A 27,478-nucleotide genomic window follows, 5' to 3' on the forward strand; every position below is an offset into this window, starting at 1 on the left:
CCGACTCCTGGAATCCAGTATGGATCGTACCGTGTACGCCGGGGCCCCCTCAATGTCCAGGGGGGGTGGAGGGACCTCCAGCACCTCAGCGTCTTGAAGAGGACCAGCCACCACCGGCCTGAGGAGAGACACATAAAACGAGGGGTTAATACAGTAATAATGGGGGAGCTGTAACCAATAACACACCTCGTTTATCCTCCTCAGGACTTTAAATGGCCCCACAAACCGCGGACCCAGCTTCCGGCAGGGCAGGCGGAGGGGCAGGTTTCGGGTCGAGAGCCAGACCCGATCCCCAGGCTTGAACACTGCGGCCTCACTGCGGCGGCGGTCAGCGCTCGTCTTCTGCCGGGCCTCGGCCCGGTTGAGGTGCTCCTGGACAGCCTCCCAGGTCTCCCTCGAGCGCTGTACCCAATCCTCCACCACAGGAGCTTCGGTCTGGCTCTGATGCCATGGTACCAGGACCGGCTGGTACCCCAACACGCACTGAAAAGGCTAAATGTTAGTTGAGGAGTGGCGGAGCGAGTTCTGGGCCATCTCTGCCCATGAGATATATCTCGCTCACTCCCCTGGCCGGTCCTGGCAATACGACCGCAAAAACCTACCCACATCCTGGTTCACTCTCTCTACCTGCCCATTACTCTCGGGGTGAAAACCTGAGGTTAGGCTGACCGAGACCCCCAGACGCTCCATGAACGCCTTCCACACCCGGGACGTGAACTGGGGACCCCAATCAGAAACTATGTCCTCAGGCACCCCGTAGTGCCGGAAGACGTGAGTAAATAGGGCCTCCGCCGTCTGTAGGGCCGTAGGGAGACCGGGCAAAGGGATGAGACAACAGGACTTAGAAAACCGATCCACAGCGACCAGGACCGTGGTGTTCCCCTGGGAAGGAGGGAGATCGGTTAGGAAGTCTACCGATAGGTGTGACCAAGGCCGCTGTGGAACGGGGAGGGGATGTAACTTCCCTCTGGGCAGGTGTCTAGGAGCCTTGCTCTGAGCGCACACCGAACAGGAGGAGACATAAAACCTCACGTCCTTACCTAACGTGGGCCACCAGTACTTCCCCCTAAGGCTTCGCACCATCCTCTCTATGCCTGGGTGGCCAGAGGAAGGTAACGTATGCGACCACCGAACCAACCTATCGCTGACACCAAGCGGGACATACCTCCGTCCCGCAGGACACTGAGGCGGAGTAGGCTCTGAACGACATGCCCCCTCGATGTCCGCATCCACCTCCCACACCACCGGTGCCACCAGATATGAGGATGGAAGTATGGGAGTGGGATCGATGGGCCGTTCCTCCGCATCATAGAGACGGGACAGTGCATCTGCCTTAGTGTTTTGGGAACCTGGTCTATACGAGATAGTAAATCTAAATCTAGTGAAATACATGGCCCACGTTGCTTGACGAGGGTTCAGTCTCCTCGCCGCTCGGATGTACTCCAGATTCCGGTGGTCGGACCAGATGAGGAAAGGGTGTTTAGCCCCCTCGAGCCAATGTCTCCACACTTTCAGAGCTTTCACGACCGCTAGCAGCTCCCGGTCCCCCACGTCATAATTTTGCTCCGCCGGGCTGAGCTTCCTCGAAAAGAAAGCGCAGGGGCGGAGCTTCGGTGGCGTGCCCGAGTGCGGCTCCTACCCCAGCCTCGGACGCGTCCACCTCCACCATGAATGCCAAAGAGGGATCCGGATGAGCCAATAAGGGAGCCTCGGTGAACAGCGACTTCAGGCGATCAAAAGCTCTGTACGCCTCAGCTGACCACCGCAGATGCACCGGACCTCCCTTCAGCAGTGAGGTAATGGGAGCAGCCACCTGCCCAAAGCCCCGGATAAACCTCTGGTAATAATAGGCAAACCGTCAAAACCGCTGCACCTCCTTCACCGTGGTGGGAGTCGGCCAATTACGCATGGCCGAAATGCGGTCACACTCCATCTCCACCCCTGATGTGGAAATGCGATACCCCAGGAAAGAGACGGACTGTTTGAAGAACACGCATTTCTCAGCCTTAACGAATAAGTCATGCTCCAACAGTCGCCCAAGCACTTTGCGCACCAGAGACACATGCGCGGCGCGCGTAGCGGAATATATCAAGATGTCATCGATATAAGCCACCACACCCTGCCCGTGCAGGTCCCTGAGAATCTCGTCGACAAAGGATTGGAAGACGGCTGGAGCATTCTTCAACCCATACGGCATGACGAGGTACACATAATGGCCGGATGTGGTACTAAATGCTGCCTTCCACTCATCTCCCGCCCGGATACGCACCAAGTTATACGCGCTCCGGAGATCCAATTTTGTGAAGAAGCGTGCTCCATGGAATGACTCCGTCGCCGTAGCAACGAGAGGTAGCGGGTAACTGTACCCCACCATGATCAAATTTAGACCTCTATAGTCAATGCACGGACGCAACCCTCCTCCTTTCTTATTCACAAAAAATTAACTCGTGGAGGCGGGGGACATGGAGGGCCGAATGTCCCCTGCCTCAGAGATTCGGAGACATATGTTTCCATAGCCACCGTCTCCTCCTGGGACAGGGGATACACGTGACTCCGGGGGGGTACGGCGTCTACCTGGAGGTTTATCACACAATCCCCTCGTCGATGAGGTGGTAATTTAGTCGCCCTCTTCTTACAGAAGGTGATAGCCAAATCGGCATACTCGGGGGAATGTGCACTGTGGGGACTTGGTCTGGACTCTCCACCGTCGTTGCACCGATGGAAACTCCCATACACCTGCCTGAGCACTCCTCTGACCACCCCTTTAGAGCCCTCTGTTGCCACAAAATAGTAGGGTTGTGAAAGGCCAACCAAGGAATCCCCAGCACCACTGGAAACGCAGGAGAATCAATGAGGAAAAAAACAAATTTTCTCCTCATGATTCCCCCGCGTAACCATGTCCAGCGGCGCCGTGGACTCCCTGACCACCCCTGACCCTAGTGGTCTACTGTCTAAGGAGTGCACCTGAAAGGGTTTATCAAGCGGAACCTGCGGAATCCCTAACCTCTGTGCGAAACCACGATCCATGAAATTCCCTGCTGCGCCTGAATCGACTAGCGCCTTATGCTGGGAATGAGGGAAAAACTCAGGGAAAGAAATCAAAACAAACATGTGACCAACAGGGGGCTCTGGGTGAGCCTGGTGCTGACTCACCTGAGGTATCCGAACAGTGCCCTGCCTGTCATCTCGATTCCCAGACGAGCCCCTCCAACACCGGTCGGTAGTGTGTCCTCTCCGACCACTTCCAGTGCGGGAGGAGGCTCCTCCTCCGGTCGCCCTCGCTGCAGCACCTCCTAACTCCATGGGGTTTGGAGCAGAAGTGCTGGGGGGTGGAACCAACAGGACCCCGTCCGGACGCCCGCGGGTAGCCAGCAAGTTATCCAGCCTGATGGACATGTCCATTAGCTGGTCCAGGGTGAGGGTAGAGTCTCTACAGGCTAGCTCCCTGTGGACGTCCTCACGTAGGCCACACCGATAGTGGTCGATCAAGGCCCTGTCGTTCCACCCCGAGCCGGCTGCCAAGATCCGGAACTCCAGCGCGAAGTCTTGAGCGCTCCTCGTCTCCTGCCGCAGAAGGAACAGACGCTCACCCACCGCTCGCCCCTCCGGGGGATGGTCGAACACGGCCCGGAACTGGCGGGTGAACTCTGTGTAGTTTTCCCTCGCTGAGTCTGGTCCGTCCCAGACCGTGTTGGCCCACTCCAGAGCTCTACCGGATATTTAGGAGACGAGGGCGCTCATGCTCTCTCCTCCCGAAGGAGCCGGGTGAACAGTTGCCAGGTACAACTCCAGCTGGAGCAGAAAACCCTTGCACCCGGCAGCCGTCCCATCGTACTCCCTCGGGAGCGCGAGCCGAACACCGCTGGGCCCGGATGGTGATGGCGCTGGTGATGGTGCAGGTGGGTACACGTTGGGCGTAGGGGTAGGCCAACCACACCTCTCCAATCTCTCCATCGCTGCCATCACTTGATTCATGGCTGTCCCGAGATGGTGGAGTACGGTGGTGTGCTGTTGTACGCGCTCCTCTATGGATGTGGAGGGCGCGTCAGCTCCTGATGACTCCATAATGTGGCGTGGGATTCTGTAATGTAGCCTCTCTAACGGAGGGGGGTGTGTGGAATCAGGAGCAGGAGAGCAGAAGGGTTCCAGGAATTTCCACCGTTTATTTTGGCAGATCCGAAAAAACACAACGACACATACAGAGGAGAAATCTCAACTCCGTAATGCCTACAAGCAAAATGTCCACGGTAACACATACCGTACAAACAACTAACAACGCCCGTGGTGCAGGCACGCACCCCTTACATGTTGCCTACAGCAAAATAATCCCGCGCACAGGCTAACCTGCTGCGGGGAAATATAAAGCCACCAAAATCAACAAAACAAGACACGGGTGTGTAAAACCAGACAGAACTAAATGAAAAGGAAAATGGGATCGGTGGCAGCTAGTAGGCCGGCGACGACGACCGCCGAGCACCGCCCGAGCATGGAGAGGAGCCACCTTCGGTGGAAGTCGTGACAATTTTAGAAACAATTAAAATAAAGGTTGTGTTTCGTGTAGGCTTACTTGGGCGTGAGGATTTGATAACCGTGTAAATCTCTCTAGGACAAGGTGACTTGTGTCAATGTATTTGCTTGTAAGCCCACACGAAACACAGCTCTTATTTTTGTGTTTCTAAAATTCCCTACGGGAAAAATGTATAGTGGAAAGCCTTTGGAGCCATTTCCCTGTTTGACCGCTAGGTTTTATGGGTATTATGACACCTCCACTGTGGGACTCTATGCTCTAACACACCTGATTCAGGGTGTCAAAGTCCCAAAGAGCAGCTGATTAGCTGAATCCGATGTGAGATGTTAGCCAGTAGCTAGTTCTCCAGAATCCTGGGTCTACACTGTGGTTTGTGAACCAACCAGGGTTGTATTAATTATTGCACACCATAGCAAGACATTTCGCAAACAAAAAACAAAAACAAGTGTTTCTTTTTGGACAAATTCAGGGGTGTGTATTCATTAGTGCACACCATAGCAAAACATGTTATGGTACTATTTTGCTTCCACTGGTTCTGGGGCCCTTGTTAAGGTCAACGGCATCATTAACTTCACCCAGTACCAGGACATGTTAACCAAAAACCTAGTTGCCTCTGCCAGGAGGTTGAAACTGGGCCACAATTGGATCTTTGGCAGTACGTCCAACTGGCCTCACAACCGCAGACCACATGTAACCACACCGGCTTCTTTACATTTACATTTACATTTAAGTCATTTAGCAGACGCTCTTATCCAGAGCGACTTACAAATTGGTGCATTCACCTTATGATATCCAGTGGAACAACCACTTTACAATAGTGCATCTAAATCTTTTAAGGGGGGGGGGGGGGGGTTAGAAGGATTACTTTATCCTATCCTAGGTATTCCTTAAAGAGGTGGGGTTTCAAGTGTCTCCGGAAGGTGGTGATTGACTCCGCTGTCCTGGCGTCGTGAGGGAGCTTGTTCCACCATTGGGGTGCCAGAGCAGCGAACAGTTTTGACTGGGCTGAGCGGGAACTGTGCTTCCTCAGAGGTAGGGGGGCCAGCAGGCCAGAGGTGGATGAACGCAGTGCCCTTGTTTGGGTGTAGGGCCTGATCAGAGCCTGAAGGTATGGAGGTGCCGTTCCCTTCACAGCTCCGTAGGCAATCACCATGGTCTTGTAGCGGATGCGAGCTTCAACTGGAAGCCAGTGGAGAGAGCGGAGGAGCGGGGTGACGTGAGAGAACTTGGGAAGGTTGAACACCAGACGGGCTGCGGCGTTCTGGATGAGTTGTAGGGGTTTAATGGCACAGGCAGGGAGCCCAGCCAACAGCGAGTTGCAGTAATCTAGACGGGAGATGACAAGTGCCTGGATTAGGACCTGCGCCGCTTCCTGTGTGAGGCAGGGTCGTACTCTGCGAATGTTGTAGAGCATGAACCTACAGGATCGGGTCACCGCCTTGATGTTAGTGGAGAACGACAGGGTGTTGTCCAGGATCACGCCAAGGTTCTTAGCACTCTGGGAGGAGGACACAAGGGAGTTGTCAACCGTGATGGCGAGATCATGGAACGGGCAGTCCTTCCCCGGGAGGAAGAGCAGCTCCGTCTTGCCGAGGTTCAGCTTGAGGTGGTGATCCGTCATCCACACTGATATGTCTGACAGACATGCAGAGATGCGATTCGCCGCCTGGTTATCAGAAGGGGGAAAGGAGAAGATTAATTGTGTGTCGTCTGCATAGCAATGATAGGAGAGACCATGTGAGGATATGACAGAGCCAAGTGCCTTGGTGTATAGCGAGAATAGGAGAGGGCCTAGAACAGAGCCCTGGGGGACACCAGTGGTGAGAGCGCATGGTGCGGAGACAGATTCTCGCCACGCCACCTGGTAGGAGCGACCTGTCAGGTAGGAAGGTAGTCTTTACCTGCGGGATCATTTGAGACCAGCCACCCGGACAGCTGATGAAACTGAGGAGTATTTATGTCTGTAATAAAGCCCTTTTGTGTGGAAAAACTCATTCTGTTTGACTGTGCCTGGCTCCCCACCTATGCCCTCCCAGGCCCCCCCATGGCTGCGCTCCTACCCAGTCATGGGAAATCCATAGATTATGGCATAATTTATTTATTTCAATTGACTGATTTCCTTATATGAACTGTTACTTAGTAAAATCGTTGCATGTTGCGTTTTATATATATTTTAAGTATATCTAAGTTGTAATGCCCGAGAAGCCGGTGTTTGGAGGATATATTAGCATGGATGTTGTTAGGCCCAAGATGAAGTCGAGTACTCCTCCTTCTGAACCCTCATACCTCTGTCACCCGTTCAACACACTCAGAAGGGATCAGATTGACTGCTGTAGGTCGGGAGGTTATCCAGATGTGAGCAGAGGGAAGCGGATTCCCCTTGATGAGCTTTGTCTGCAGCATGTCCATTGGGTTAGCTCTGTGACATCAGACCACCTCTTACTGGTCCTGTACTCTAGGGGCAGTCGGCACTCATCCAGACCATCAAGAACAAACAGGACATTGTACTTGCTCTCATTATCGTTTGATTCTCCTGATTCTTGTAACTTCATGAAAAGCTGACTGAGAAACCCCATCTTAATCCCTTTAGTCTCTCTGATACGTGTATGAACAAGTCCTACCAAACTATGCTGTTCCTCCCTCACCACATTCAGCTCCCGAAAAGAAAGTGAAAAGATGAACTGGATATCTTGATTGGCTTTTCCTTCAGCCCAGTCCAGCATGAAATTCTGCACAGAGACTGTTTTCCCGATTACAGTGTGTTTTGTCCAGGTGTGGGTTGAAATAAATAGTTACATTTGATTGATGTCTCTAGTCTATCTGAATTCTTGGATTGTGTCGTCTCGAGCCGTCTTGCCTCGTGTACACTATTGACCTCTCCACAGCCACCTTCTGTGATGTAGAGCTCTGTGTAGACCTTAATGAGAAGTGTTTTATGGCCCAGTTTTGCCATACCCTCAAATACATGCCGAAACTTCTTTTTTTTAGGTTGGATTAAAGTTTCTGTTGGTACAACACAACATTTTCCTCTTAAGGATCTGAGAATGAATACAACATTTTACTTCGAACTAGGATATAATAAAGATTTCAGGCAAACATTGTGATAAGCAAAATAAGATGTATTAAACCTACCTTTGTATCCCCTAAATAAGTCTAAATAAAGCTTGAAAGTAACTTTAAAAAAAAGTGAAGTACTGTCGCCCAAGACCTAAAGCCTTTTTTGTTGTTGCTGTATTTGTGTTTCATTGTATTTGTGTCTCTGCCCCGCCACTTATTTACCATGTTGTGTAGAATCTCCAGCAGGACTTGTCGTGGCTGTAACATGGCCTTCAGTCTCAGCACTGTCAGAGGAACGGTCAGAAACAGGAGTTTATGTTCCCTCAGCCGCTTCTTCCTCAACACTGACATCTGCTGAGCGAAAACGAGGAAGGGGGAAGGACATAGAAGAATAATTGTTGAGCTTATTTGGAACATCTAGAAACCATCCATTGTGGACTATCCACATTTTTTTATATTTCTTCCAACATAGATAATGCCTCTCCTGTGAGCTATTCTCATCAAAATACATTTTCTGACTACTCAACAATAAACAGACGAACAGAAGAGATGGTCCCCAATTTCGTGATATCCAATTGGTTGTTACAGTCTTGTCCCATCGCTGCAACTCCCATACGGACTTGGGAGAGGAGAAGGTCGAGAGCCATGCAACCTCCGAAACGCGACCCTGTCAAGCAGCACTGCTTCTTGACCCACTGCGCGCTTAAACCGGAAGCCAGCCTCACTAATGTGTAGGAAGAAACACTGTACAACTGGTGACAGAAGTCAGCGTGCATGCGCCCGGCCCGCCACAAGGAGTCGCTAGAGCGCGGTGGGACAAGGGCATCCTGGCAAGCCAAACCCTCCACTAACCCGTACGATGCTGGGCCAATTGTGCGCCGCCTCATGGGTCTCCCGGTCCCGGCCCGCTGCGACACATTCTGGGATCGAAACCGGGACTGTAGTGATGCCTCAAGCACTGCGATGCAGTGCATTAGACCGCTGTGCCACTCATGAGGCAATTGAATGAATCTCAGCAAAAAAAGAAACGTCCCTTTTCAGGACCCAGTCTTTCAAAGATAATTCGTAAAATCCAAATACCTTCACAGATCTTCATTGTAAAGGGTTTAAACACTGTTTCCCATGCTTGTTCAATGAACCATAAACAATTAATGAACATGCACCTGTGGAACAGTTGTTAAGACACTAACAGCTTATAGAAGGTAGGCAATTAAGGTCACAGTTATGAAAACTTAGGACACTAAAGAGGAATTTCTACTAACTCTGAAAAACACCAAAAGAAAGATTTCCAGGGTCCCTGCTCATCTGCGTGAACGTGCCTTAAGCATGCTGCAAGGAGGCATGAGGACTGCAGATGTGGCCAGGGCAATAAATGTCAATGTCCATACTGTGAGACGCCTAAGACAGTGCTACAGGAAGACTGGACGGACAGCTGATCGTCCTCACAGTGGCAGACCACGTGTAACAACACCTGCACAGGATCGGTACATCTGAACATCACACCTGCGGGACAGGTACAGGATGGCAACAACAACTGCCCGAATTACACCAGGAACGCACAATCCCTCCATCAGTGCTCAGACTGTCCGCAATAGGCTGAGAGAGGCTGGACTGAGGGCTTGTATGCCTGTTGTAAGGCAGGTCCTCATCAGACATCACCGGCAACATATGGGCACAGAGCTGGACCAGACAGGACTGGCAAAAAGTGCTCTTCATTGACGAGTCACAGTTTTGTCTCACCAGGGGTGATGGTTGGATTCGCGTTTATCATCAAAGGAATGAGCGTTATTATGAGGCCTGTAATCTGGAGCAGGATCAATTTGGAGGGGGAGGGTCCATCATGGTCTGGGGCGGTGTGTCACAGCATCATTGGACTGAGCTTGTTGTCATTGCAGGCAATCTCAACGCTGTGCATTACAGGAAAGACATCCTCCTCCCTCATGTGGTACCCTTCCTGCAGGCTCATCCTGACCCTCCAGCATGACAATGTCACCAGCCATATTGCTCGTTCTGTGTGTGATTTCCTGCAAGACAGGAATGTCAGTGTTCTGCCATGGCCAGCGAAGAGCCCGGATCTCAATCCTATTGAGCACGTCTGGGACCTGTTGGATCGGAGGGTGAGGGCTAGGGCCATTCCCCCCAGAAATGTCTGGGAACTTGCAGGTGCCTTGGTGGAAGAGTGGGGTAACATCTCACAGCAAGAACTGGCAAATCTGGTGCAGTCCATGAGGAGGAGATGCACTGCAGTACTTAATGCAGCTGGTGGCCACACCATACCTACTGTTACTTTTGATTTTGACCCCCCCTTTGTTCAGGGACAAATTATTCAATTTCTGTTAGTTACATGTCTGTGGAACTTGTTCAGTTTATGTCTCAGTTGTTGAATCTTGTTATATTCATACAAATATTTACACATGTTAAGTTTGCTAAAAAATAAAGCAGTTGACAGTGAGAGGACGTTTCTTTTTTTGCTGAGTTTATTTTATAGCCTGCCTTTAACTGCTCAGCTAGATTGTTCTGGTCCATCTTCCTCAGGATCTCCAGTGAGATCTTCACAGCTCCTTCAGGACCATAGGTCTCCACCATCTTATCCACAGTGTCCTGTCTGTCAGCATTCTCCAGTCTGCTACTTGGGATGCTAGAGAAGCCTTCCAGTACATCCTGATTTAGGAACCACTGAAACATCTTCAGTTCATCAGTGACAAGCTCCTCCAGAGTGGCCAGCAGCCGCTCAGGTGTAGCCGTTGTAGATCACCAGACACTAGGAAACAACAGAACAGGTAGAATATTAACATATTAACAAGCCCTCCAATAAAAGACTGAGCAAATGCTCTCAGATTTACAGACTATAATACATTGAAGAAGTTGAATTGTATGGTTGCGTTCCATGTCATTGACTGTTCAGTCGGACATCCGATTGCTCTATGATGTGGTTAGCTGACATGTTAAACACCTATCCAGTCGTTGTGAGATCTGGCAGGAACACCACGTTGATTAGACGTTGGATGCATCAACCAAAGATTGCATGCCTCATCAACGACTGACAGATTTCTATGACATATGTGGTTAGCTGATACGTAAAATACCTATCCAGGCATTGTAAGATCTGCTAACATCTAAGCAGTGGAACACTACTATGATCATATGATGTGGTTAGTTGATATGTTAAACACCTATCCAGGCGTTATCTGAACGTATGACAGGAAATGACTAGCATGAAATGGTGGAGGGCTACACCACTGTGTTGCTGTGACTTGGAAAAGGGTGAACAAAGGATAATGTAATAACATGGGTTGATGTAATAAATAGCTGGATAGCATAATACAACTGTTGAACGGATAATGTAATATATATTTTTTACTTTAACCTGTCTATCTGTCTCAAAAACAGTTCTCACTTTAAAATGCAGCACCCTGAGAAACAACAACAAATGTCTTCTGACCTCAATGGAACTTCCTGGTATGGAAGTCCTGAGAAGACCTATGAATAAAAAACAACAACAATTATTTTGTTATGTCGAGATCACAACTTATTCATCTCATGATCACTACATAACTACATGTTTTGTCAAGATCACGAGATAAACAAAAGTACCATGCATCATCCATTTATTTGTTCAGATGCATGATAAACACTTCATCATTGGTGCCCACCATAGTGCCCTCAAAGCTCATCACTAAGATAAGGACCCTGGGATTAAACATCTCCCTCTGCAACTGGATCCTGGACTTCCTGATGGGCCGCCCCCAGGTGGCAAGGGTAGGTAACAACACATCCGCCACACTGATCCTTAACATGGGGGCCCTCAAGGGGTGCGTGCTCAGTCTCCTCCTGTACTCCCTGTTCACTCATGACTGCACGGCCAGTCACGACTCCAACACCATCATTAAGTTTGCCGCTGACACAACAGTGGTAGGCCTGATCACCAACAACAACGAGACAACATATAGGAGGAGGTCAGTGACCTGGCCGTGAGGTGCCAGGACAACAACCTCTCCCTCAACGTGATCAAGACTAAGGAGATGATTGTGGACTACAGGAAAAGGAGGACCCGAGAACACCCCATTCTCATACACGGGGCTGCAGTGGAGCAGGTTGAGAGCTTCAATTTGCTTGGCGTCCACATCACCAACAAACTAACATGGTCCAAGCACACCAAGACAGTCGCCAAAACCTATTCCCCCTCAGGAGACTGAAAAGATTTGGCATGAGTCCTCAGACCCTCAAAAGGTTCTACAGCTGCACTATGAAGAGCATCCTGACTGGTTGCATCTCTGTCTGGTATGGCAACTGCTTGGCCTCCGACCACAAGGCACTACAGAGGGTAGTGCGTACAGCCCAGTACATCACTGAGGCCAAGGTTCCTGCCATCCAGGACCTCTATACCAGGCGGTGTCAGAGGAAGGCCCTAAACATTGTCAAAGACTCCAGCCACCCTAGTCATAGACTGTTCTCTCTGCTACCGCACGGCAAGCGGTACCGGAGCACCAAGTCTAGGTCCAAGAGGCTTCTAAACAGCTTCTATCCCCAAGTCATAAGACTACTGAACATCTAATCAAATGGCTACCCAGACTACTTGCCTTGCCCCCCGCCCCCATTTTACGCTGCTGCTACTCTCTGTTATTATCTATTTAAAAAAATATATATATTTCACCTTTATTTAACCAGGTAGGCTAGTTGAGAACAAGTTCTCATTTGCAACTGCGACCTGGCCAAGATAAAGCATAGCAATTCAACACATACAACAAAACAAAGTTACACATGGAATAAACAAAACATACAGTCAATAATACAGTAGAAAAAAAGAAAACAAAAAGTCTATATACAGTGAGTGCAAATGAGGTAAGATAAGGGAGTTAATTAAGGCAATAAATAGGCCATGGTGGCGAAGTAATTACAATATAGCAATTAAACACTGGAATGGTAGGATGTGCAGAAGATGAATGTGCAAGTAGAGATACTGGGGTGCAAAGGAGCAAAATAAATAAATAAATACAGTATGGGGATGAGGTAGATAGATGGGCTGTTTACAGATGGGCTATGTACAGGTGCAGTGATCTGTGAGCTGCTCTGACAGCTGGTGCTTAAAGCTAGTGAGGGAGATATGAGTCTCCAGCTTCAGTGATTTTTGCAGTTTGTTCCAGTCACTGGCAGCAGAGAACTGGAATGAAAGGCGACCAAAGGAGGAATTGGTTTTATGGGTGACCAGTGAGATATACCTGCTGCACTCGTAGCGCGTGCTACGAGTGGCTGCTGCTATGGTGACCAGTGAGCTGAGATAAGGCGGGCCTTTACCTAGCAGAGACTTGTAGATAACCTGTAGCCAGTGGGTTTGGCAACGAGTATGAAGCGAGGGCCAACCAACGAGAGCGTACAGGTCGCAGTGGTGGAGAGTGTATGGGGCTTTGGTGACAAAACAGAAGGCACTGTGATAGACTGCATCCAATTTGTTGAGTAGAGTGTTGGAGGCTATTTTATAGATGACATCAAATAAGTCGAGGATCGGTAGAATGGTCAGTTTTACGAGGGTATGTTTGGCAGCATGAGTGAAGGATGCTTTGTTGCAATATAGGAAGCCGATTCTAGATTTAATTTTGGATTGGAGATGCTTAATGTGAGTCTGGAAGGAGAGTTTACAGTCTAACCAGACTAGAGGTCGAACGATTATGATTTTTCAACGCCAATACCGATTATTGGGGGACCAAAAAAAAGCCAATATCGCTTAATCGGCCGTTTTTAAAATGTATTTGTAATAATGACAATTACAACAATACTGAATGAACACTTATTTTAACTTAATATAATACATTAATAAAATCAATTTAGCCTCAAATAAATAATGAAACATGTTCAATTTGGTTTAAATAATGCAAAAACAAAGTGTTGGAGAAGAAAGTAAAAGTCCAATATGTGCCATGTAAAAAAGCTAACATTTAAGTTCCTTGCTCAGAACATGAGAACATATGAAAGCTGGTGGTTCCTTTTAACATGAGTCTTCAATATTCCCAGGTAAGAAGTTGTAGGTTGTAGTTATTATAGGAATTATAGGACTATTTCTCTCTATACGATTTGTATTTCATATACCTTTGACTATTGGATGTTCTTATAGGCACTTTAGTATTGCCAGTGTAACAGTATAGCTTCCGTCCCTCTCCTCGCTCCTACCTGGGCTCGAACCAGGAACACATCGACAACAGCCACCCTCAAAGCAGCGTTACCTGTGCAGAGCAAGGGAACAACTACTCCAAGTCTCAGAGCGAGTGACGTTTGAAACGCTATTAGCGCGCACCCCGCTAACTAGCTAGCCATTTCACATCGGTTACACCAGCCTAATCTCGGGAGTTGAGAAGCTTGAAGTCATAAACAGCACAATGCTTGAAGCATTGCGAAGAGCTGCTGGCAAACGCATGAAAGTGCTGTTTGAATGAATGCTTATGAGCCTGTTGGTGCCTACCATCGCTCAGTCAGACTGCTCTATCAAATCATAGACTTAATTATAACATAATAACACACAGAAATACGAACCTTTGGTCATTAAAATGGTCCAATCCGGAAACTATCATTTTGAAAACAGAACATTTATTCTTTCAGTGAAATACGGAACCGTTCCATATTTTATCTAACGGATGGCATCCCTAAGTCAAAATATTGCTGTTACATTGTACAACCTTCAATGTTATGTCATAATTAATTACAGCCTTTATTAGGAATAAATGGACTTCACACAGTTCGCAATGAGCCAGGCAGCCCAAACTGCTGCATATACCCTGACTGCTTGCACGGAACGCAAGAGAAGTGACACAATTTCCCTAGTTATAAGAAATTCATGTTAGCAGGCAATATTAACTAAATATGCAGGTTTAAAAATATATATACTTGTGTACTGATTTTAAAGAAAGGCATTGATGTTTATGGTTAGGTACATTGGTGCAACGACAGTGCTTTTTTCGCAAATGCGCTTGTTAAATCATCACCCGTTTGTCGAAGTAGGCTATGATTCAATGAGAAATTAACAGGCACCGCATCGATTATATGCAACGCAGGACACGTTAGATAAACTAGTAATATCATCAACCATGTGTAGTTAACTAGTGATTATGTTAAGATTGATTGGTTTTTATATGATAATTTAAATGCTAGCTAGCAACTTACCTTGGCTTCTTGCTGCCCTCGCGTAACAGGTAGTCAGCCTGCCACGCAGGCTCCTCATGGAGTGCAATGTAAGGCAGGTGGTTAGAGTGTTGGACTAGTAACCGGAAGGTTGCAAAAACGAATCCCCGAGCTGACAAGGTAAAAATCTGTCGTTCTGCCCCTGAACAAGGCAGTTAACCCACCGTTCCTAGGCCGTCATTGAAATTAAGAATGTGTTCTTAACTGACTTGCCTAGTTAAATAAAGGTGTATAAATTTCAATTTTAATTTTTATTATTGAAAAAAATTGCAAATCGATGTTCAAAAATACCGATTACCAATTGTTATGAAAACTTGAAATCGGCCCTAATTAATCGGCCATTCCGATTAATCGGTCGAGCTCTAAACCAGACACCTAGGTATTTGTAGTTGCCCACGTATTCTAAGTCAGGGCCGTCCAGAGTAGTGATGCTGGACGGGCGGGCAGGTGCGGGCAGTGATCGATTGAAGAGCATGCATTTAGTTTTACTTGCATTTAAGAGCAGTTGGAGGCCACGGAAGGAGAGTTGTATGGCATTGAAGCTCGTCTGGAGGTTAGTTAACACAGTGTCCAAAGAGGGGCCAGAAGTATACAGAATGGTGTCGTCTACGTAGAGGTGGATCAGAGAATCACCAGCAGCAAGAGCGACATCATTGATGTATACAGAGAAGAGAGTCGGCCCGAGAATTGAACCCTGTGGCACCCCCATAGAGACTGCCAGAGGTCCGGACAACAGGCCCTCCGATTTGACACACTGAACTCTATCAGAGAAGTAGTTGGTAAACCAGGCGAGGCAATCATTTGAGAAACCAAGGCTGTGGAGTCTGCCAATAAGAATGTGGTGATTGACAGAGTCGAAAGCCTTTGCCAGGTTGATGAATACAGCTGCATAAGTCACTTTAGTAACTACCCACATGTATATATTACCTCAACTACCTTGACTAACTGGTGCCCCCAAACATTGACTCCGTACCGGTACCCCCTGTATATAGCCTCGCTATTGTTATTTTACTGCTGCTCTTTAATTATTTGTTACTTTATTTCTTATTTTTTGGGGGTATTTTTCTGAAATCTGCATTGTTGTTTAAGGGCTTGTAAGTAAGCATTTCACTGTAAGGTTGTATTCGGCGCATGTGACAAATAAAAGTTTATTTGATTTGATCAAGGAGCCCTGTGGCTGCTTGATGCAATGCGGGCATTTAAGCCCTGAACGATGCCTGACAGTCTGCCTGTTGCCCCCAAGACCACAGCCAATCGCATGCAAGGACTAGCTAACTTGGCTAGTCTTGTGAGCTGGCTAATTAGCTAGGTAGTATTGTTAGCTATTTAGCTAGCTAGCAAGATAGCTTGTTATCTATGCTGGTTGTTAGCTTGCATAACTGATATAGGGAGGCAGGTAGCCTAGCCGTTAGAGCTTTGGGCCAGTAACCAGAAAGGTTGCTGTTTTCAATACCCGAGCTGACAAGGTGAAAAACCTGTTGATGTGCCCTTAATCCTAATTTGCTCCAGTGTATGTGTATTCCTATACAGTGTATCTGACAATAAAACATGTGTATAAATACAAGGGACACTTCATAATAATATTTACAGTGGGTGAGCTCCATTCCTGACAGGCTCAGAGGCTGATGTCAGGATGCTGCCTTGTAGGCTGTTTCATAGGTAAAGGTTCTTGGAGGTACATTAGCCATCAGACTGATGCATATAATCCAGAGTGGATGTGCTCTATTCCTGGCATTATGAGAAGATTCAATAATAGTCTGTTTCATATGTAAGGCTCCTTGCAGACAAGGTGCAGCATCCTGATTTATCAGCCTCTGAGACTGCTACTGAATCTGATCAGCCTGCCAGGAATAGAGTGCACCCACTCTTGATCACATAATGCAGTGACTGCTAATCTGCCGGCAAGGCGCTTTACTTATGAAATAGCCTACAAGGCAGCATTCTGACTATTCAGCCTCTTAGGCTGCTATTGACTCTTATCAGCCTGCCAGGAATGGAGCTCAACCACTGTAAATATTATCCACAAAACATAAAGTGTCTAAATATTAATAGTATCCTTAAAGAATATCAGTTATGCAAGCTAACAACCAGCATAGATAACAACACTACCTACCTAACTAGCTCTCTTGCTCACAAGACTAGCCAAGTTAGCTGCGATGCTGCTTGCATGCGATTGGGTGTGGTCTTGAGGGTGGCACACAGCCTGGGAGACGATGTTGCCTGTCAGGCATCGTTCAGGGCTTAAATGCTCTTAGCTCACGGTAAGGGACCTTTAGCTCACTAACATTCTAATTTATAAACTGATAATGAGTTACAAACACAAAAGAAAATGCCTGTCAGTCATTGTTAAGGGCTTAAATGCCACATGAGGGCTTAGCTGCCCCATGAGCTCTTAGCACAATGTAAGGGACCTTTATCTCGCTAACATTCTAATTTCTAAACTGATAATGAGCTACAAACACAAATTAACGTGTGATGTTAGCATGAAATGTACATGTACCATCCCTTAGTGTAGCAATCAATAAAAACGTATGCACTGATCCACTGTGGGCTTTGCCAACTCAGACATTTCTCGTGACCTCCACAAAACAACTTTTCTTATGTCATGATCATGAGAAAATGATCTTGTGATCTCGACAAAACAACTTTTGTTATGTGGTGATCATGAGATAAATAAGTTGTGATCGTAACATAACGAGGGAATATTTTTTTTAATTCATATGTCCTTTCTGGACTTCTGTAATATGGAGCTAACACACTGGTTTGATAAAATACAATTTAAAAAAAGGCTATTTAAATACCATTTTTTTTCAGAAGAACTACATCCAGATAAATTCACCTCCTCTTTGAAAATGTTAGATAGGCAAATAAGATTAATAATTTAGGCCCACTCCATTCAGTCACTCTGCTCTGTCCTGTGGATTCTGAAATACTTTATGTTCTCCTCTTCGTTTTGAAGATTATATTCTGCTCTCTAGTCTCAAAATGGATCCTGTGCAAAGAGATTCTTAATATCATTTAAACTTCCTTCTCATTTCTGACGCCCACAACAACAACTCAAGGCAGTCTCGAACATACAGTAACGACACTGGATACAACTCCTGAATCCACTTTCATCCGACGCCATCTTCTCTACTCTCTACTGCTCTCTACACACGATGCACTACCTGGCCAAATGAGGTCACCACACTATTAGATAGCATTTTGAAACACCTTTTCCACTCTTAGGGTGGTTGTAACACTGTTGATAGCCACTAGGTGGAGCAAATACCCTGTCACATCTATTGTCATTGTACACTGCTCTCTACTGCGCTGGTTGTGTCTGTCTTAATAGTACTAAGAAAATATTCATGAATTAAAGCTAGAATACTTAATTGTAACAATAACAAAGGTGTTACCCCGCCTCAGTTTAGGTAAAAAGCTGAGAGATGGGAGAAATGTAACTACTCTCAAATTCATAGACAGATGTATGATGCAAGGACTGACCGTCCATGATATCAAATTATACTTTTAATATTTTTTGAGGCTATACAGTGTTTGTTTACATTTGCATTGTTTACACACATTGTAGTAAAACAAGCTTATATTTTGAGTTCTGATGTGGTATGACAGTTGAACTAAACGCATTTATAAGTTATATTCTTCAAGAAGCAATGAGTATATCATTAGTTAATAAGTCCAAAAATGTATATAGCAACTAAGGATTCTAGCTTTAAAAGTCCAATGCAGCCATCTTTATCTCAATATAAAGTTATTCTGGGTAAACACAATTAAGTACCTTACTGTGATTGTTTTCAAATAAAATAGTTAAAAGAAGCAAAAATAGCTTCTTAGTAATGTGCAATTTCTCAAATGAATTTTGCTAGGACTGTCTGGGAGTGGTCTGAGTGGAGAGGGGACATGTAAAAGCGACCTGTTATTGGCATAGTAGAGGGTTGGGACCAGTGGCAGTCGGTGCTGTTTAAGGTTAGGGAGAACGACTTTAAATAATTTATATTACAGCATATTGGATGAGTGCCATTCATTTTCCTTTCACCCAGCTCAATGTAACATTGGTAGGTTTAGGCTACTACATGATACTCTAATTTTCCCTATACCCATCATGAGGTTGCTAAAACCTAGCCTACGAATTAAAGTTTACAACATAGGTGCACAGGTCGAGAGAACATTTGAACATTTTGAGTAATCAGGGTGACAGATTCAATACTGCCGTGCACACTCTCGCCTGCATCTAGCTGATCTAAGATGTAATCATTAGTCCAACAGCTGCAAATTAGTTTCTATTGTACAAGTTCAGCTGTGTTTATCCCCATTTTGTTCAGTTTGCTTCAGTTTAAGAAATGTTTTTCCACAGAATTGGCGGAATGAATACATCACCGGCAAACACAGTTCACCTTCATAGCAGCCACATACTAACAGCATGATCACTTTGCTCGTTGTATAATTTCTTCTCGCATCTATCCCCCTTTCACCTTCTCCCTTTGCTTGTGGACTTGAGTGCACAACACAACAGCTGTCCGTGACCAGACGAAAAATCCTTTCCAAGCCAAACTTTCATACCATAACCGTTAACTGCGACACACAGCCTACATTGTCGTTACCATATTAGCTAACGTCATAGTCAACATAGCTACTAGAACTAACGCATTAGTAAACCCGCTACAGTCATGCAGTACAGTGAACAGCAAGCAGTTTAGCAGTTACACCGGCGGGCCCCGATGGCAATAAATGAATAAACCCAAAAGCTTACCTTGAATTGGAAGAGTTCTAGTGTTGAATAGCCATAGCCAGCTAGCTAACATAGTATCCCTCTCTGTTTGAGCTGCATTCGCTAGCTAAGTAAGTGAAAGTGAAAAAATAGACAATGAAATATAGCTATCTCTCTCGGTCTCTCTTGCTTCTCATTCATTTTTGAGGAAATTATTTTGTTAAAAACTGTTGAACTATTGTCTTTCTCTTTGAGTCAACTAATCACCATATTCTATGTACTGCAGTGATAGTTAGCTGTAGCTTATGCTTTAAGCAATAGATTCATTCTCTGATCCTTTGATTGGGTGGACAACATGTCAGTTCATGCTACAAGAGCTCTGATAGGTTGGAGGACGTCCTCCAGAAGTTGTCATAATTACTGTGTCTATGGAATGGGGTGAGAACCATGAGAACCATGCTTCCCCAGAAAGTGCTGTTGAGTCTACTGTGGAACTTCATTGCAAAACAGTGTGTTTTAATAAATTATTTGTTGACCTGAATATATTTAATATAGTTTTATCAAAAAGGAAACGTTTTAAATGTTTCAAAATTACATTTTTTTAATGAAATTCAATGAGGAGGATGGTCCTCCCCTTCCTCCTCTAGGGAGCCGCCACTGTTTGGAACTCTATTTCTTATTGGTCTATTACCTAACTTACCGCCTGGTGACATCACCAGGCAGGCCAATACTCCATCCAACCAAAACAGGCTGACATTTCAGGCTTTCTTTTCAAAAAAGCTCTTACACTAAACTAATCATTATTTTCACAATTTCACAGTATTATTCCAACCTTTTAGTGTGGAAATATATATAAAACACAGAAATAACACGTTTTTGACTGAACAGGGCCTTTAAATAATCCGTGGCAGTCAGCGTATAGTGTAAAATGCAAATCATAACATTGTAATTACCCATTTCCACACAAAAACAATCTTAATTACTCATCACCAGACAACAACCATCTGTGGATCCACCATCGCCCCAACGATCCCCCGCTACTTCTCCTCTTGTGCCTTTTATGAATGCACGCGCCTCAGCAGCTGTCATTCTTGTTTGAAAAGCGGGTGCCCGCACTCTGCACCGAACAGCACAGCGCCACACACACTCAGTTTGAAGATTATGTTGTGGTTTCTGTCCATTTTTTAGAAAACAGACAGAATGAGGAGGTGAAAAAATCTTGCATTTACGCACAAGGAGGGAATAAGGACACATTCCGAAGGCGCTCACAAAGAGACCGTTTACCTCAAAGAAATAAAACAATTATACCCGACTCAGTGGTTTCGATACACCCCGTCTGAATCGTGGATTATTACGAGGAAATCGCTTTGGAACCATGAGCTGGGGGTCAGAGCTATGGGTAAGAATAATCTCTTCATTTATTAGCCACTATTAGTGGCTATCGATAGTGAGAAACAGCCCGACGACTCAACAGTGCTCGCAAACCAAGCCCGAATGTTTATTAGCTACATTGTAATAACTGCAAAACAAGCTACACCGTCCATTTTCCCAGTCGTCAATCAGTTCATCCCAATGAAGGCTAATTCCAATTGGAAGTCTGTCATGTTCCCTGCCTAACTGACATGTAGGCCATTGATGTGTAGCTAGCTAGCTTGTCCAGACCGATGTGCATGTGTGCCTACTGTAGCCTACATCATAAAAACGATACACACTGAGCTATTTTACGCTTTCAATTCAATTCAATACAATTCAACACAACATAACACTAACATGCTTTTATAAAACACACCGCCACTTGATGTTTTTCACTATAGAGTCCAGGCAGTGCTTGTAGGTCAGCTAGTCCACTACCATTCCAGACCATATTTGTCTCCCGTGTGATCGAGAAAGCGGAAGGCATTATAATACTAACACATTTATTTCATGTAATTTAATGCTTGTTGGTGTGGTACCTGGGTCATCTGAGAATACTCAAATGCTTGTATGAAAATAAACAACAACAGCAGCAGAGCAGTCAGCATTGTAGCTGAAAATTAGGGATGCAGTCAGTGTTTATGACGTTTTGTTTAGGCTAGATGTAGGCTGTACACACATTACATGTCCTATGTCTAAATGGATTTGTCTTGGAACCACACTATAGAACAAGGAGAGTCTTAATAGGAAGGTCTGAGTTGACAGGATATAGGGCTGTGGCTTCTCAGAAGCTACTTTTTCAGAAGCTACTGTTACACACACCACACTGTGCTGTCATTGTCAGCCATGTTGCAATCAGCCAAATGACAGCTGATCTTCACAATGCAGCCAGTCAGCTCTCCTCCCATGTCTCACACATACAACCAAGACAGCATCATAATCAAAACCGGTTGTGCCACAGATTGACATGAACTCGCTTGATTTAGCGAAAGCTGTTTTAACATATTTTAATATAATCTTTTGCATCAATAATGATTTTTTACATTTAAAACATTCTATGATAATGACAATTAAGGGGGTGGGATTACATTTGCATGCTCCTACAAACAGTTGCTAGTGAAAGTCTACACACCCCTTGCACAGTCTTCACATTTTGCTGCATGAAAATTACATCTAAAAAGGATTACATTAGATTTTGTTTGCAGAGCTCATGCACGTGTTTAAATGGTTCTGCTTATGCTTCAGGTGATAGAAATATAACGCACTACCAGCGCAACACAATTTACTCGTCTTTTTCAGTGAAAGTAAAACATTTTCCAAATTAATAAAAAAATAAGAAAGAAAAATGTATTGATTTCTGTATGTCTTCACACTCCAGAGTTATTCATACTTGGTGGAAGCACATTACAGCTATGAACAATTTTGATTACGATTCTACTAACCTTGCACAACACTTAGGGCAATATAATCATTGTTTTTGTCAAGATGACTCAAGCTCAGTCAATTTGATTTGGAATCATTGATGGACAACAATATTCAATGCTTGTTACTGATTTTCAAGCAGATTTTAGTCAGGAAAAATTAAGACTTGTGTACTTGTTCCGCTGAAAAATACAACTCTATCGCAGGTTTAGGTTTTCAGAAAACTATGGCAGTTTTTCCTCTAACTTTTTACCTGTCCTTTGCTCCTTTCATATTTCTTTTGATCCTAACATACTCTCCAGACCCAGCTGGTAACAAGCATACCCATAACATGATGCTGCCACCACAATACTCATTCACACCTGTAATGGGTGCCAATGGTGCTTCCACTAAGTATTAAATATGGCAGGTCTGCCAGAGAACGTGTGGCGAGGCGGCATTTAACCAGCACTTTTCAATCAGGTGTGACTTTTTGATTTAGTTTAATAAAATATATTGACGATACAGGTTAAAAAGAGGAGCAAAGTGCGTAATTGTTTTACCAATTTGCCTCATGAGTTGTCAATTAGCTCACAATTTCTCTGTCCTTCACATCGGAGTGCTGCTGCAGGCTCTGTGCATGTCTTGACCAGTCTGATTCACGGAAATTGTAGGCCGGCACCACTGTAGAGAATGATAGAGAGCAGCGCCATTGAGGCAAGCTCCATTTTGAAGTAGTCAATTTTCTTCTTCGTGATTGGATGAACCCTCCTGATGACCCGGTTGGACATGACTCCAACAGGATCATCAGAAGGGATCAGCTAATGAAGTTGATGTTGAGCACCTGAAGCATTCGCACAAGATATAAATACATGCATGAGACGCATGCATACTTGCCGAGCTCATGCACATGTTTGCATGGTTCTGCTTATGCTTAGGTGATAAAAATCTAACGCACTACCAGCGCTTTGAAAAGTTGATTTAATTCTACTTTCCTGTGGATATATTGTCTCACATTCCTACCGCCAAAAGGACCAACCCCATGGACAACTGGTAAAGTATGTTAAAATATAATTTTATTCAAAATTCTGGCTTGTAGAGGCCGTGAGAGGAAACTGTCCTGAACATGCATTTCTGCCCAACGTAGAATTCAATGCAATTTAATGTCAGGTTTCCAGGCAAGGGTGGAGCTGAATACCACTGACAATTCCACAGTTATGACGCCAAATTTCATCCACCCACTCATGTGCCCTGGTACCAAATTTAGACTAGTTAGTTGAGCTACAACAGACATCCAGCGTTGAAAAAAGGCTCTGACTTTATTCAGCTTGTCTGCTTTTGGTTCCCAAAGGCGGGCACCTTACTTTTAAAAAAACGACATTGTAAGAGGGGCTTCAGATGTTCAGAAGGATGGATTCCCAGAAGACCACACACATACACACAAATCCCGCGCCATGTGACGTAAACTCCGGCATGAGCGTTAGGAAAATTATAGGACTGCTACAGCAATTTTTACAGAGCCCTAATAACTAGTCACAGCCTCTGGAATTCCTTGTTTACCTTTTGTTTCAGATTTTGTTGTAGTTGTGCTGTAAAATGATAGCTTGATGTCTCATAATTCTTCCGCTGCTCTACCGTTCGCTACATACTTCAGTCTGAGACTGCCATCATTGAAGTCGTTTGTGGTGACGTCAAAATGAGGGCTGTTGTACAAAACAAAGTCATCAGCAATTGGATCATCTCTAACCAATCAGAGTATCAAAGCCAATGATGCATTTTCTAAATGTCGCTTTACCCACATGTTTTCTGACTCTGGCCCAACTAGGGGTGGACTGGGACAAGAAATCGGTCCAGGCATTTCGAACACACAGGCCAATTTTTTTCCTCAAGGCCCCCATACCGACCCATTGTTTTTGTCTTTAGCCCCCCATTGTTAGTCATGATAATTCTAATTTTGCACAAAAAAAACTAGTTGGGCCTGTCCAACTTGGTTTTTTTTGGGCCGGCCTGGCCATTCCACCCCTGGGCCCAACCCATTAGTTTCTGGGACCAATCAGAATGGTTAGAATGTGTTTGTGTTCTAGAAATCGTTGGGGAGGTACTTATATCCAGATTCATTGCGGAGAATAAACTAACTGCCGTGGGTGTGGCATTGCGTTTGGGTAGCCAGGCAAGTAGAATTTGTCACTGGTTAAACATTTACTGGTGAATGTAGTACTGTGTGGGATACAATTAGGCCTAGATCCTAGTGGCCTATTGTGTACTTCATATCTGATAGATGCTTCAATCTCAGCGATGGGAACAGGGAAGTTGTAAATTGTATGTGGTTGTGGCGAGTTCCTTGCCTCCTACTGCTGAAGTCAGAAACAGCAAGGTCTGGAGATGGTTAAATCTGGTACGTGTATCTCCTCTTGAAGGTCAGCTCTCCTGGTCCAAAGTTCATGGAGACCAATGTTAGTGCTTCATAGGCCTAGTATTTATGTTATGACGTCAGCCCTATTTCTCTTACTACCTTAGTGCCTGAACAAGATGCACTGCTCTGCTGCCCAGGCAATGGTGATAGAGCATTGCCCCAGGGTGTTCCAAATGCTTTCATGTGTGCTTTCCGACATGCTTTCTCTCTGAAAAGCATGTGTTAATGTTGCAAATAATGGTGTATTACAACCAGATGCTCAGTGTTTTGATAGGATTGAATGACAAACAGACACTAGTTTTAGTTTAGATTCCAGTTACAACCAAACAGCACTCTACAGGTGTGAGCTGGGGATGAAGGTTAGTTGTGGTTAAGCCGGTAGTGTGTTCAGTGTCCCTGGCTGTCATGTTAAACTCAAGTTAGGATGGGATATGCACTGTCCTCTCTCCTTGGTCCTGTGGTGACATCTCTGTTCTGTCATTTGTAGAACAAGTGCATCTTAACTTATTGTTGTAGGCCTAGTAGAACGAACATGACGCGAGCAGAGTTCAGCCATTTATTGGTGTGTTATTACACTGATTGCTGTTAAATGGCATGCAATGTGACAGACGGGGAAGGAGTGGTGGGGCACCACATGGTGCTTGTCAGGCTCAGCTCTAGGTGTTTTCAGCCTGAGCACAGAGAGGAAGGAAGTGATATTTCAGGAAGTGTGGTCACCGTCACAGTCAAGCTGTGCTTCTCAACCACTCGAGAAGAACATCACTGGAGATAGTTATAGGCCTTCCTGTGATGTGACGTTTTCAGCTTTTTCTGTGGGTCTTGAGAAGAAAAGGCGGGGAAATACCAAAATAGCCTAAGTTAAATAATAGCATTCTAGGTTAAATAATATGGTTAGTATCATTAGAGAGTGTTCCATTTTGCTAGTAACGGTACATTGCTGTTTTGGTCAGTCACTCTTTTCTGTTTCATTTTGAATCAGTTTTAGTTGGAATCTGTTTTTAGCTATGGCTTCATTGTAGCAATGCAGCAACTCGCCAATGCTTTCCGAATGGTTGTGAGAGTGACTTTTGAGACAGAACGAGCTGTCAACTCTACACCGTATGTGGTAATTCCAGTCATTTTTTCCCTACATCAAATGGACACCTTTGTGTGTGTGTGTGAGTCACTATGAGTGAGTAATACCAGTAATATACTACCAATGGGTTAAGATAACAGATTTAAAGTTATTGCATTCCATCATAGTGATTATAGATAATAGTCTACCTCCATGTAATGATACTGGGGATAAATGTTGTCATGTCTAAATTAAAAGCAATAGGTTCCTGGCTAGGGTGAGCTCATCGTCTCATCCCTTCAGTTAGTGATGTCATCCATAGGCGACTCCTACACTGCACTGCCAGTCACTGAAGTAAAGGGAGTGTCAGTTAGTCATTTTATTGGAAAACCCATTCGCTTCTCTCCTCTTGCATGAGGCTGACTTAAGAGAGAATCAGATTTCTATTGACCTGCAAACTTGCATTTTCCACTTGACACAGAGAGGAGAGAGTATTGAACAGTCTAGACCAAACACAGAGAGTTGACCTGGTAAATCTAAACCACATTCTATTAGATCTCTGTTATATTTGGACAAATCCTTTCTCTCAGCCTTGCAGCTCCAAATTCCGTGTTATACAGTCGGCTGAGTTGTTGTTTCTCATTGGTATTCTTGATGATTCAAAAAGGAGTATGGCCTATGACAAAAATATGTCATATTATTCTTACCTGTTAACTTGGTATGTTTTGTTCTGTTGTGAAGAACTATTTTTTAGCTGGTACTAAATATAGTCCCACTGGTTCCATATTTCATGTGAAGGCCTAATCTTTATAGATTATTCTTAGGTCCAGAGGGCCTGTAGTCTGTCCTCAGGTGGCTGTGTTCCTCTTCCAGTCTAGCAAGAGGTATAAACTAGGGACGCACGATATATCGGTGAACATATCAGAATCGGCCGATATTAGCTAAAAATGCCAACATCGGTATCGGCCAATGTCTAGTTTAACGCCGATGTGCAAAACCGATGTCAAAGCTGACGTGCATACCTATATAATGTAGGTACATGACATAATGATGTCAAGGAAAATTTTGCGCTACACATGCAACACAGCATTCCTAACCTAGCCCGTGTCTGCTGTGTGGATTGAGCAGTCAACAAGTCGAGCAGTCATTTAAAGAGTCATTTAAAGAGTAAGAACATTTCAGCGAGACAAGAAAGGCAGAATCCTTTAACGCCAAGATAATGGAATTCATTGCCCTTGACAATCAACTGTTCTCTGTCGTGGGCGATGTTGGCTTTCGCCGACTGGTCGAACACCAGTACACACTACCAAGTTGCACAGTAATAGCGTCACTGCTATTAGCTTCATGACATACACAGTATGGAACGCCGCTTGGGTCTTTGCATGTCAAAAAAATATACAGTAGCACTGTCAAAGCTGTACAAAGAAGTCTGCAAATACTGGCCACGAACGATGTGTTTACAATACCGCATTGGTAATAAAGCATTATTTGTTCGACCGCAACTTCTGGGGTAGCCAGCTTTAGCTTGGTACCTAGTTAGCACCAATACAACCAGCCTGAAAACAATTACCAGTAGGATCTGCAGTCATTTTCATTATTCTTAGCAATGATTTAGGAATCCTTGTGAGTAAGTATTCACTATGTTGCCACTTGTTGTTCGCCTATTGAAATTGAACTTCAGTTCATGAAAATAAATAGCTAGCCAGCTACTTAACCCTGTTGCCCAAAGCTAAC

General features: G+C 45.1%; 1 protein-coding gene across 1 annotated transcript in view; it reads left to right on the forward strand.

Annotated features, from left to right (window-relative positions):
* Nucleotides 1–20,544: 20,544 nt before the first annotated feature.
* LOC106568736 (formin-binding protein 1) overlaps nucleotides 20,545–27,478 on the forward strand; it is a 115,231-nt gene continuing 108,297 nt past the window's right edge. Inside the window, exon 1 of the mRNA XM_082955801.1 lies at nucleotides 20,545–20,862. Within this exon, the coding sequence (XP_082811927.1) occupies nucleotides 20,839–20,862 (24 nt within the window). The 5' untranslated portion in view covers nucleotides 20,545–20,838. The remainder of the gene's footprint in view (nucleotides 20,863–27,478) is intronic.

The sequence above is a fragment of the Salmo salar genome, chromosome 01 (assembly GCF_965601325.2).
Source record: "Salmo salar chromosome 01, fSalSal1, whole genome shotgun sequence".
In the NCBI taxonomy this organism is placed as follows: domain Eukaryota; kingdom Metazoa; phylum Chordata; class Actinopteri; order Salmoniformes; family Salmonidae; genus Salmo; species Salmo salar.